Source organism: Antechinus flavipes, chromosome 2 (genome assembly GCF_016432865.1).
Source record: "Antechinus flavipes isolate AdamAnt ecotype Samford, QLD, Australia chromosome 2, AdamAnt_v2, whole genome shotgun sequence".
In the NCBI taxonomy this organism is placed as follows: domain Eukaryota; kingdom Metazoa; phylum Chordata; class Mammalia; order Dasyuromorphia; family Dasyuridae; genus Antechinus; species Antechinus flavipes.
In genome coordinates, this window is record NC_067399.1 from 423,167,717 (window position 1) to 423,180,476 (window position 12,760).

Consider the following 12,760-nt stretch of genomic DNA (forward strand, 5'->3'; position numbering starts at 1 on the left):
TCTTTGAGACCTATATTTTCTGAAGAATAAAATAAAACATTTTTTTTTTGCTTATCATTTATAACCTTTCAAAATCTCACCATATAGTAAATCTTTTCTAGTCTGTGGATATTAATCTTTTCCCTTTTGCTATGTTTGAGCCAAAGAATCTACTTGACCTCTCCCCTCTGCATGACATCCTTTATCCTTCCTCTGTCACTTTGCACAGGCTTAAATATATGTTTAAATATAATCTCTCTTCACTTCTGCCTCACGAAATCCCTAGCTTTCTCCAAAGCTCAGATCAATTATTTCTCTCACAGGAGGACTGTCTTGACCCACCAATTGCTAAGGTCCCCTCCAAAACTTCTTGATTCCTTTTGCAATTATTTTTTTTATTTAATTATGTATATGATGCTTCCTTAAAGTAGGAAATTAGCTCCTTGAAGTCAAAATCCCTTTCACTTTCTCCCCTTTATATTCCCAGTGTTTAGCAGGGCTTATCTCATATTTGGAGCTCAATAAATAATTGTTAAATGAATAGATTAAATTATTGCACTTGCTAAAGCATTCCCTTCCCTCCCAACACATATTCTCTCCACTATCCTGAAAATTGACTTCTCTGGACCAGAGGAAAATCTTTCCTGCAAGGCTATCTTTCAAAATTGTGAAACAGAAAAAATGTATTTTCAGAATCTCTCTGTCCTGTTCTCCTTAGTCATTTTCTTCCTTTTCTTTCATAACTCGTTCATCTCAGGTCATAGGATCATAGACTCAGAACTGAGGACCCCAGAGCTCTTTCTTCTCTACCACTGCCTCGCTTATCCTATGCTTCTTTGCCTGTCCAAAACCAGCCCCCTCCCTATGGCTGCTCAGTTCAGTCTGCCCTTTTAGGTAATGCCCATAGGCCTGGAACTTTCTCTCTTTCTCTCACAACTTACTCTGGCCTGTGTCCCATCTCTGCTGGATGATTAGCTAACCTAATAGACTATTATTTCCTGCTAAAGGTATTAGTGGTCAGAAATAGCTTCATGTGTTCCTCTTCTTAGATAACACCTGCATTTTAACTAGGGCCTTCAATGCTCTAATTCAAAAGAGTAAATAACATAGTAACTCCAGGCACCGTGGCAGACAGGCAAAAGGAGATATTTTTGGCTGGGGGTGGGAAGACATTCAGCTCCCTGCAAAGCACACCATGTGAACAGCTGCCTACTCTGCCCAATTCTGTAGCCAGCTCTGCTTCCCTAATACAGACAAACTCGGGACGTTCAGGATACATGGCCATTTTCCATTCCACAGCTTGAGCCTTTTTCATAACTTGAGTCTAACAAACCAAAATGTAGAGATAAAGGTCACTGATTCAAATCTGTTACCCTCTTTTTAGCAGGGCTGAGATGAGCCCCAAGCTGTACTCAGAATTAAGAAAGCCAGAGTTCGAATTCTGCCTCTGATACTTACAAACTATAAGACTGGGGGCAATCTGCATCAGTTTACTTATCTGTAAAATGATGGGCTTGGGCTTGATGCCTTCTAACTTCTCTTCCAACTCTAAATTAGTGATTTTTTTCCTTTTCCATGATTTAATTCTTTAATTCATATCAATAATAATCATAGGAAATTAGATCAAAAAAAGATCTCAGAGATCATCTGGTTCAACTTCCCTTATTCACATATGAAAAAACTCCAACTCACATAGTAACTTTTCCAAAATCAAAGGGTCATGGCTAGTCCTAGAGACTGACTTGCTCCAAACCTGGGGCTCCCTCAGCCTTGAAACTACACTTTCCCTCAGGAATTGTTCTCATCCAGCTCTGGACCAAGGAAATTAAATGGCACTCTTGGTACTGCATTTAAACACCAAAGAATCAATGACATACAAACAAACTGCTGTGAGGGATTGATTTTTTCTTAAAGCATTTCTTCTTTCCTTCACTCTCAATATCTATAGTCCAGTGCTATGGTGACTGATGCTCATGATGGAGACCAAGGGGGATAAAGAGACCTGCAAGTATTCTCATCAAAGGGAGGACAGATTGTGCTGTGTTGTGTGTTTCATATGTTCTAAGACCATCAGTTAAAGGGAAATTACTGCTCTGAATCAGTGAAAGGAATTTCCCCACCAAAAGATTTCTGTGCTGTTAAAAGTATAGGACTGATAACCTCCCCTTGTCAGAAAGACATATATATTTATTTCATGCTTAGTGTATTGTATTTCCTAATAGTCTTCTGAAAATCAGTAGTTCGCAAGTACTAGAAACTCTCTCCTCATCACATTATATTCCTTGCCCTCAACCTGTTCCCCAGTCTTGCATTACTAGTGATTGGATGTCATTTATATCACAGCTCACTTCTGGGAAGGAAAAAAAGATGAGGAATTCTCTGCTAAAGCACAAGATGCTGTAGAGCCCAGAGGCAGCTCAAACATTAACATTGGATTTGCTTAGTCCTGAGAAAGGCATGCAAGCTGACATGTCCTTGAGCTGTGGGAGTAGGCAGGTTGAACCAGCTGTGCCCAGCTGTGCCCAGCTGTGCACACATTCCCAGTTCCAGGTTTTCCCCAGCTCAAGTGGTAGGGGGATTTCCTATTCAGCAAGTCTCTCCTGTGATGCAATCCAAGTCACTTCAGAGTCTGTCAGTAAACTTTCCACAGAGTGCAGAAGCCATTGTTGTGGAGAGATTTGCCTGGTTTTGATAAGAGCCAAGTCAATAAATCAATTAGATTAACTGAAAAGGAGAAAATATGAGCGAGAGGTTGTTGTTTCTTGTGTTTTTCGTGCAGCAGTCACCTCCCTTCTGACTCTAGTATTAATTGCTGCATTACCAATGCCATGTAAGACAGTCAGCAAAGACTGGGAAAGCTGCCGACTCCTCCCTCATTTCAGCTCTGCTCTGTTATTCTCTACTCTCAGTTTTGCTCTGGGCACCTTGAGTCTGGGAAGTTCTGTCCAGGGCACTGAGATCCCAAGCCCTGGGTGATGTGTACCTTAGTGGACTCAAGTAGGACAGGGAACAGAGAAAGGATACACAAATACTGTTCTGCAGCCTTCCCTGTTTGACTTGCAAAAAGCAAGCCTCATTGCAGAGATTGCTCGTGCTATTCCCTGAGCCCAAATCTACAGTTATCCCTTTTTGGAGGTGGGAGATTTTGCACTGCATCAAAGAGGAATTCAAGTCATTGAACAACTCAGTGTGTCTGTGTGCTCTTAGGGGGGAGCACTCCCAAATTTCAGCTACAAAAAAGAGCCTACCTCTTCTTCTACACCATGAGTGGCTGTTCCAAGAGATGCAAGCTTGGGATCGTGAAATTTGCCCAGACTGTCTTTAGGCTCGTCACTGGGACCCTCAACAAAGGTAGGGAGTGTGACTTACGTTTAATTGTGACCATTATATGCCTCAGTGCTTACCAGGATGGATGATTCCTAGCTCTGAGTGGAAATTTTCACTTTTCTACTTAAACCTCTATCTCCCAGGAAGAGGGGATGCTCCAGAGGATGGAGAAATGAAAGGGAAAGAAGTTGTCATGTCTCTTGATTCTGGTTTTGAACAAGCAGGGCTGAAGCAGGGATGCTTAGCCCCTGGTAATTGCTTCAAACTTTAGAATTAAGAGTTGGTGGTGTGAGGCTGATTGGTTACAGGCATTGAGAGGAAGCATTGTTTCTGGGTAGGGAGGGAGGAGAGTTAGACATGGATTGGCTTATTGTTAAGTTTCAAGAAGTTATTGATGGAATGCTGTTTTATTGTTGATGAAAGGTAAACTTTGGTTCGAGGTTAGTAGTTTTGCAGGGCTGGATGGGTGGGGAGAGGTAGAGAAGATGTCACAAAAGTAGCAAACAGAGGTGAAATATGCATTTGATGTTCAGTCATTTTTTAGTCCTGTCCAACTCTTCACGACCCCTTTTTAGGGTTTTCTTAGCAAAACTACTGGAGTAGTTTGCCATTTCTTTCTCTAGCTCACATTATAGATGACGAAACTGAGGCAAGCAAGGTTAGGGGACTTTCTCAGGGTCAGGGGACTTTCTCAGGATCACACAGCTAATGACTGTCTAAACCAGGATTTGAATACAGATTTTCTAGACTCTAGATCTGGCACTCTCTCCACTGTGCCACCTAGATGCCCTTAAATGTAGATTGTTCCCTGTGATTGTTGGGGAGACCATCTGTATTATACTTTGTAAACCTGATATAACTAATGCTTTCTCTATTAAATCTCTAACTTAGTAGGTTCCTGGTCTTGTTTAATAATCCTGTTTATGGGTGATTGCTTTTTTTCTATATCTTCCCATCAGTGGTCTGCCTTCCAACAGTTCCTTTGATAATTGTGGGAAGTAAGCTTGGGCAAAAAGCAGCTCCCAGACTTAATGCTTCAAGAAGTTCAGAGAAAAGTATTTGTCCTTGCCCAAACCATGCCATCCTGGTCCTCATCAACTGTCAGTTCAAACCTTATACATATTACTTGATCAGTGTGATTCTCAATGTTTTCCCTTAATCCCAGTTTGGGATATCAGGGGAAGGTGGTGTGATTCAGTGAAAGAGAAAGAAGCATTGTCTGCAGAGAAAATTCAAAGCAAGAGCAAAAATTTGATGTGGTTTTGTTGGTTTAAAAATGTTTTTAAATATTCATGCCCCCTATTAGAAGCAAAAGAATATTTTTGGGAGATGTATGATGCACTGAAGATTGCTGGCAGTCCAATGTAGCCAAGTCATGATTTTTTTTATTAGAGAATTTGAAGACCACTCATAGTTGTTATCAGATTCAATAACATGGCCTCAGAACTCAGCTGCAAGGTATGGTTGGCCAGCAGAAACTCATTAGTCCAAAACTGAGGGGGAGGAGTTGAGAAGAGGGAGAAGATAGAGGGATTGGATATTAATCTCATTTACCTTTTTTTGGAAACATGACTACTGTTTATAAACAGGGATAACCAGATTATTGGGATTCAAGCAGCTGGACCCCCCCCCCAAAAAAAAAAACAGCCAACAAGTGTTTCTTGGAAGATCACAGTGAGATGAAATTTTTCTACAAAGCATAGGGTAGGCTGGGTTGGGAAGACAAGTGGACTGTGCTTAAGACTGAAACCCTTCTGAACTCCAATAATGGTGGAATATTTGTCTCATTTTCTATTGGGTCACCAGCAAAGAATGGGTGAGGAGAATTTCCTTGACTCTGGGGCAACATAATATAATAAAAAGTTACATTTATGTAGCACTCTAAAAATTGCTAAGCATTCTACATACATTGTCTTATTTGAGCATCACCGTTGTACTGAACCTTTTTATCTTTTTAAAGATAAAGAAATTGACACTCAGAAGGGTCAGTTAACCATAGTCACACAATCAATAATTCTAGAGTTAATATGGACACAGGTTCTCTTGGTTTTTGGCCCAGTTATCCTACCCACTAGACAACATTCAACCTCATATCCAACTGGCCTTGAGAGATTAATGTGGGTAATGAAAATGTCACTGAACTGAGGGTCTAGATATCTGGCTTCTGCTACCAGCCCAATTGTTGATTACAGATCCTGAGCAAGTCACTTCTCTTTGGGTCTTGGTTTCATTTTCTGTAAAATGAGAAAACTAACTACCTTACAAAGTTATTGCAATGTTGAAGTGAGCTGATGAATGTGGAAAACCTGCAGCATATAAAGTACTGCACTGGTAGAAAAAGAGACTATCCTTTCCTCTTCCTCCCTTCTCACCAATCACCCCACACACATACACACACATACACACTACCCTTATTTCCTTGAAAAAAATTCTGGTCTGTATAAAACCCAATTTCAGCCTGTAATCATAATTTTATGTACTATCCACACAGTTTAAGCTTCCTTCACTTCCCCAAGAGCAGCATAAAGCTTCCCTGCTGGACAGCTCAGGCTGAAGGGTATTCCTGCTGTTGTTGCTACAAGGCAAGAAAGACAAATCCTTCCCACTTTTAGGAACTGCCTTTTTCCTTTCCTCAAGCCTCCTTAGAGATGATGGGCTCATTGCAGAGTTCATTGCATAGGTTTCAATCACATCTCTGAGGCAAGAAAGGACCAACTAGATGTGTTATACAATCGGTAGGAATCCCAGGGACTGAGAAAATGCCTTCTGCCTAGAATTAATACTTTGTCTTAAGCTTTTCTTTTTGCTGATGATGAGCCCAGGGTCTCTGCTTTCATCATTGGGTTGACTCCATGGGAATGATGTCTCCTGAACTCTAATGCTATGGAATAGTGGTAGAGCTCTAAATTTTTGTGGCTGAATGAGGAGCTGCCCTAAGCAGGGAATAAAAGACAGAGTGAGTGGGATTAACTAGACAAATAACTATCCATGTTCACTCCTTCCTCAGCAAGGTTCTGGGCTCCTGATCTCTTAAATAAGATAGCAACAGGAAAGATAAGAATACATAAAGGGCCTGCTATCTGTCCCTTGGGTATCTATTCATTGAAGCATTAACATTGTAACTGTGTTTCTATATGTTATATCTCTAACATATATATTTATATGTATTTGTTATCTGTCCTTTGGATGAAATGCCTGCCCATTGAAGCATTAATACTGTATTTTTCTCTACATGGTCTACACAAACTATATATATATATATATATATATATATATATATATATATATAAATATATATATATATATATATATATATATATATATAGTGTGTGTGTGTGTGTGTGTTTCTATGGGTTACACATACAAACATATACTTATATATACACATAAAAGTTTAAGGTTACACTAAGACTTTGGGAATTCCCTGTATATTCACATGAACACATACAAAAGTACATATAGACACATGTATGCACATATGTAGATGTTTTCCTTTTAGAGAAACACTATTTTCCTTTCAAAATAATCTGTTTAGTTATATATATATATTATATTGGGAAGAGAGGTGAAGTTCATGTTTGTAACAATAAGAAATTTGAAAGATATTAAATATTCTGATGAGCCATGCTTCTGTGAAGCTTCCTCAGGACCCCGAGGAGAGTTTGGGACCTAGAAAAAGCCCACAATATTTTTACCTCAGCTCCTGAACACACTAAAAGCAATTTTGTTTATAAACAAAATATAAACAGCAAGAGTAGTGGCTTTGTGGGGGAGAAAAGGAGCACTGATCTGGGGATAGAAAGCCTACGTTCAAATCCTACCTCTGATACTTGGCCCTATGATCACATGGACTCTGAGTCTCTATTAAGTTTCTTTATCTCTAAAATATGGATCATAATATTCATATTATCTGTCTTTTAAAATTATTATAAGAAAAGTACTTTGCAACTTTAAAATGATATATCAAACTGAAGTTTTACTATGAATTCCCAAGAAATGGGCCAATAATTAGTTACCTATGAGAAGTTGTTCTCTAGTCCAGTTTTATTTCAAAAGAGGATGTCAAATAGACTCAAAGGATCATAGATTCAGATTTAGAATGAGGCTTCAAGACCATGGAGACCAAGTCTGTCCTTTTAGAGAGAAGGAACTGAGACCCAGAGAGGTGCTTTACAGCTAAGCTCTAAAAATTTGAACATAGGCCTTCTGGTAGTTCTCTGACTCCTCATTGGATGCTTTTTCCATTCTATCATACTTCCTACTTATTAAATTTTCTTAGTGTGGATTAGTGATATTTGGCAGAGAGAATATTTTGATAGGAAGCCAAGGGGTGGATGGCTGACAAGGCTGTGCTTAGGTAGGGCAGATCAAGGTGGAATTATCAAATGGTTGCAGGAGAATAGTACATGAGTCTCAAATCATTATTATCATCATCCAGAAACCTTCACTTATTTCTTTATTAATATCACCCAAGACAGAGTTCAGCCATCAGGAGTTTCCAAGCTGAGTCAATTTATTGCATCTTGCATATAGTTGTAGGTTTGCCCAAATACAGCAGACCAGGACCTCTGATTTTCAGCTTATCTCTGGTGCAGGAGCATAAATTACCATTGATGACAACGGACTTTGAATCCTGTTTAAAACTTTGCTTAAAGCTTTAACTATCACCTCATTCTAAATTCAGTTCATTAAATATTTATTGATTATTATGTGCAAGATGCAAATGAAAAAGGACATAATATCCTTGACCTGAGAATAACTGAATGGCACTGTTGGAATGCCAGATGCAGTTCCAAAGTTATGGGTTCAAATCCTGCCTCAGATATTTATTAGTGATGTGAATGAACATATCACTTAATCTCTGGGTCTGTTTCTCATCTGCAAAAATTGCAATACCTAGCTTATAGGATTAGATTCAAAAAATATTTTATTTTACTCCATTTTTTTTAGAACCCATCAGTTGTTTCTTATTGCCCATTCAGCAAGTTTGAATGCACTTTCAAGGTTTTCCTCTATCTGGTGCTACTCTGTCTTGTTAACTTTATTTCATATTATTCATCTTCATATATTCTGTGCTCATCAAACTGGAGTCCATGTCATGTCCCTATAAACATCCTTTACTTTCCTACCTTTGAGTCCCACACCTACTCAAACTGTGCTTAGAAATGCTAATCCCTCCAAGTAAGTAGTGAATTTCTCCCCATCCTTTGAAGTCCAACTCAAATGTCAATTCCTCCAGGAAGTCCCATTTGACAATGGCCTCTCTCCTCTTGGATCTATCTTTTGTCTGGATATTCCTCAGTATTACATGGGTTTTCTCCTTACTCTGGCCAATCACATCTACTCTATAGCTTGGTAAATGATATGTGACCCAAGATATCCATCATCTGATATCCAGTCCTTTTGGCACTTTGTTTAGCTTAACCTAGTTCATGGATCCCCGGTTGAAACTCTTCCAACTTGGAAGAGATTGCCAGAGCCCTTGCTGGTTCAGTCTTCCATATTCTCTATTTTAAGATATTTTGCATCAGAGTAAAACTTCAGCTGATATTTGTCACATTTTATTTTGTCTTATATTCGTTATGTTTATCTTCCTCCTACTAAGCTGTAAATATATCTTGTTGGGTAGAGAATTGGAATTGAGAGTGAGGAAGATCTGGGTTTACTTCTGTCTTCAGATACTTTACTCTTTGTGACCATGGACAAATGACACAATCTCTCTTGGTCTCAGTGACATGATCAAAAAGTGAGAAGTTTGGACTAGATGATCTCTCAAGCCCTTTTCAACTGGAAAGCTATGTCAATACTTATTTAAATTTTGCAATCCCCCCAGCACCTCGCATAGTGCTCAGCACACTGGAGATGATGAATAAATATTGTTATTATTATCTGTTGAACTCTCCTAATCATAAAGAAGAAGTGAGTGTTAAAACTTGGGGGAGGGAAGGAGTCAGTGGAATTGGACCATTGAGGTTATCATATTGAAATCCCTTAAACCAAAGAATTCTCACCTCAATAAAAGATCCCATGAACCTCCATTTTTCTTCCCATGACCTGTCTCCTACTTCCTCATGGCTGACTTGCTTCACAACTGCATAAAAGTTGAAAGAGAACTCCCTTTTATACATTCCATATAGTTCTGTACCTTCAATAGGAGTTGCTGAGTAGGGCTTGGGCTACCAGATAAGAAGGGCTCATGGGAATACCCCTATGTGTCATATCATGATGGGCCAAAACATCTGAAATCAGTATCCCTAACATCTCAGTTCTTTCACAGATTTTTTAAAATGAAGATTTTTGCACACAAACCATTTGGTATACTATGCTGACTCTTGAATCTATGCTTTGGCATTGGCTGTCCCCTATACTTGGAATGTACTCCCTTCTTATCTTAGAATGAAGCATTTCCTTTAAGACTCAGCTTAAATATTAACTTCTGCCATAGGCTTCCTCTTCCTCTTTCTCTCCACCACTAATAATAAGAATTATTATAATAATAACAGCTATTATTTGCATAGCATTTTAAGATTTTCAGAGAGCTTTATAAATGTTTTCTTTACAAAACTCTGGAAGGAAAATGGTATTATTATTCCCATTTTACAGATGAGGGTAAGTGACTCACTTAAGGTCATAAAGCTAGTAAATATCTGAGGTTGGATTTAAACTCAGGTTTTCCTGACTCCAAGTCCAACAATCTATGTTCCTCAACACCTGCTTTCTATGATAATGCCTTACCCTCTGTCTCTAATTATTCACATATTAGTTCCCCATTAAAATGTAAGCTCATTGAAGGCAGGGGGAGAATTTTGCCTTTCTTAGTTTCCCCAGAACTAAAAATTATTACTGGCACACAATTAGAGCTTAATAAATAATTATTTGGTGGATTGAATCTATATTGAACTCAGAATCCATGGTAAAGCATCTCCATATAAAAATGGGATCTGTGGAAAATTGGTCTGAGTAGAAAAGGGCCCTAACTTATTCAGAGGCTGAGCCAGTTTTCTGAAAGTTCTGAATACTAGTCACTTATTCTGAGAATGACAGATCTAGATCTTGAGGGGGTCTCAGAGGTTTTAGAGTCCAAACCTTTCCCTTGACAAATAGAGAAACTGAGGCTCAAGGAATTCAAATGACTTAGCCAAGTTCATATAGATAGTATATGTCAGAGGCAGGAGCTGACCCCAGGTTCTGTGTTGTTTAAAACTATTTTTCTTCCTGCTGTAAAATGTTGCTCATGTGCTAGGGATCCATCTTTTTTGTTTATGTGTTCATTTTGAGGCAAAGATGGAGGCTCCAAAAATCATATATTTGGAAAAATAAAATACTATTAAAATAAATAAATATTTTTAAATTTTATTTTAATCTGGTTTGGACTGCACTTGGAAGTAAAACCCATAGTTGGCCACTACCCAGGGGCCATGTTTTTGATACCTCTGAGGTAGACAGTTTTGAACAAGTTGGTGATGATAATGATCTGTTGTTCCAGGTACATAGTATGCAAAGGATTGTTGGTTCACTGACTGAGTTTATATTTTTCACTGTGGACTTACTGTTACCTCCTTTATCTTTCTAATAGCCCTGTGAGGCAGGTAACATGTTTGTCTTTATCCCCCTTTGACATACAAGGAAACTGAGGAACAGAGGTTTAGTTTCTTGCTAAGTATTACATAATATCTCAAGTCAATTTGTTTGGGCTTTTTTTCTACTTTATTTTCAAATTTTGTCTTATAAAGTGATTTGTGCAATCTGCCTCGAATACAAAGACTTAGCACCTTTCATGTTTGTATTCTTGGTGTCTAGCTCAATGCTTTGAAAATAGAACTTTCTTATTAATAACAACTCAAACTTATATAATACATTAAGAATGACCTTAGGATGTATTCTGATGGAAGTGGATTTCTTCGACAAAGAGATCTAACTCAGTTTCAATTGATCAAGGATGGACAGAAGCAGCTACACCCAAAGAAAGAACACTGGGAAATGAATGTAAACTGCTTGCATTTTTGTTTTTCTTCCTGGGTTATTTTTTTACCTTCTGAATCCAATTCTTCCTGTGCAAGAAGAGAACTTTGGTTCTGCACGCATATATTTTATCTAGGATATACAGTGACATAGTCAACATATATAGGACTGCTTGCCATCTGGGGAAGAGGGTGAAGGGAGGGAGAGGAAAAGTCAGAACAGAAGTGAGTGCAAGGGATAATGTAAAAAAAATTACCCATGGGTTCTGTCAATAAAAAGTTATAATAATAATAAAAAAAGAATGACCTTAGGGAAGGAACTTTCTTTACTACATCTCTTTACTGCATCAGGTGACGAGTTATTATTCCCATTTTACAATTGAGGAAACCAAAGAGACTTGTCTGCTATCACATACTTGTTAAGTTAGCGCCAGAAGTCAAATTTTTTAGTACAACACCAATGTTCTTTCCACTAGGCCAAAACTCCTTTAGAGTTATACTGAGGTCTCCTGATTCTCTTGAGTAGTCAAAATGTTTTAATGACGGAAAATTTGGCAACTTACATGGAGGTAAATGGTTGTAGGGAATGATGTCTCTAGAAAACGATGGCCCTTCTATTTGAGGAGGAGATCGAGAAATGTGCCTAATAGAAGCTATCCTCTTTCTTATAACAACTCACTTTTTGTTCCAGGAAACTGAGGATATTGTACCTATGACTTTAAGGTGTTTTATTATATCATAGATGATCCGATAGTCTAAGGGAGGACAGAATGGTTCATGAAACAGAAAAAAAAAAAACAAACAAACCTCATTTATCCCTTGCATTATGACTAGAAAGGAAGATAGAGGTAGTCTTATTCACAAATCCAAAAGGCAATTACCTACATGATACCATTTTGAAAGATCAAAAGTCACCCCTGCCAAAATATTTTGCCACTAGCCAGTAGCTTAAACTGAAAATTTATCTTTAGAAACACATTCATTTGAGTTAGAGCATTATTTACTAAAATATAAATAGCTTCAAGAAAAGCAACAGCACAATAAGGGGAAAGAGAAATGAAATGGCAAAAATAGTGCCTACTACGTGCAATGAATTGTGTTCATTTACAACTTTAGAAAAGGGACAAGTTTAAAGATCATTGCTAACTGTGAAACTAGGATGAAGTCAAGATTATTAATTCAGTCTGACTGTATGTAGAATAGAGATACACAATCTTGGCAGAGCAGAGCAGATTGAGAAACAGAGGAAAGCTATGGGGACAGCTTTAGGCTTCTCAGAGTGATCCCACTATGAAAAAGAGAAAGAAGGATGCTAAAGAAGGACTGATTAAACCATGACCTACTTCCCAGTTTTGCCTAGTTAAATACTCCCAACAAAATGTCCTGGACTGTGTGTACCTTCTCTTATCACCCTACCACCATTTAATTTTCCCACTTCAGTTTCTGGGACTTCTCAGGTTAAAACATTTTTTGCCTGTTTTCAACTAAGCAAC

The 12,760-nt window shown here is 38.2% G+C and overlaps 1 protein-coding gene across 1 annotated transcript in view; it reads left to right on the forward strand.

Annotated features, from left to right (window-relative positions):
* Nucleotides 1–2,904: 2,904 nt before the first annotated feature.
* The window catches only part of KCNIP1 (potassium voltage-gated channel interacting protein 1), a 576,971-nt gene continuing 567,115 nt past the window's right edge, over nt 2,905–12,760 (forward strand). The window contains exon 1 of the mRNA XM_051978891.1: nt 2,905–3,330. Within this exon, the coding sequence (XP_051834851.1) occupies nt 3,243–3,330 (88 nt within the window). The 5' untranslated portion in view covers nt 2,905–3,242. The remainder of the gene's footprint in view (nt 3,331–12,760) is intronic.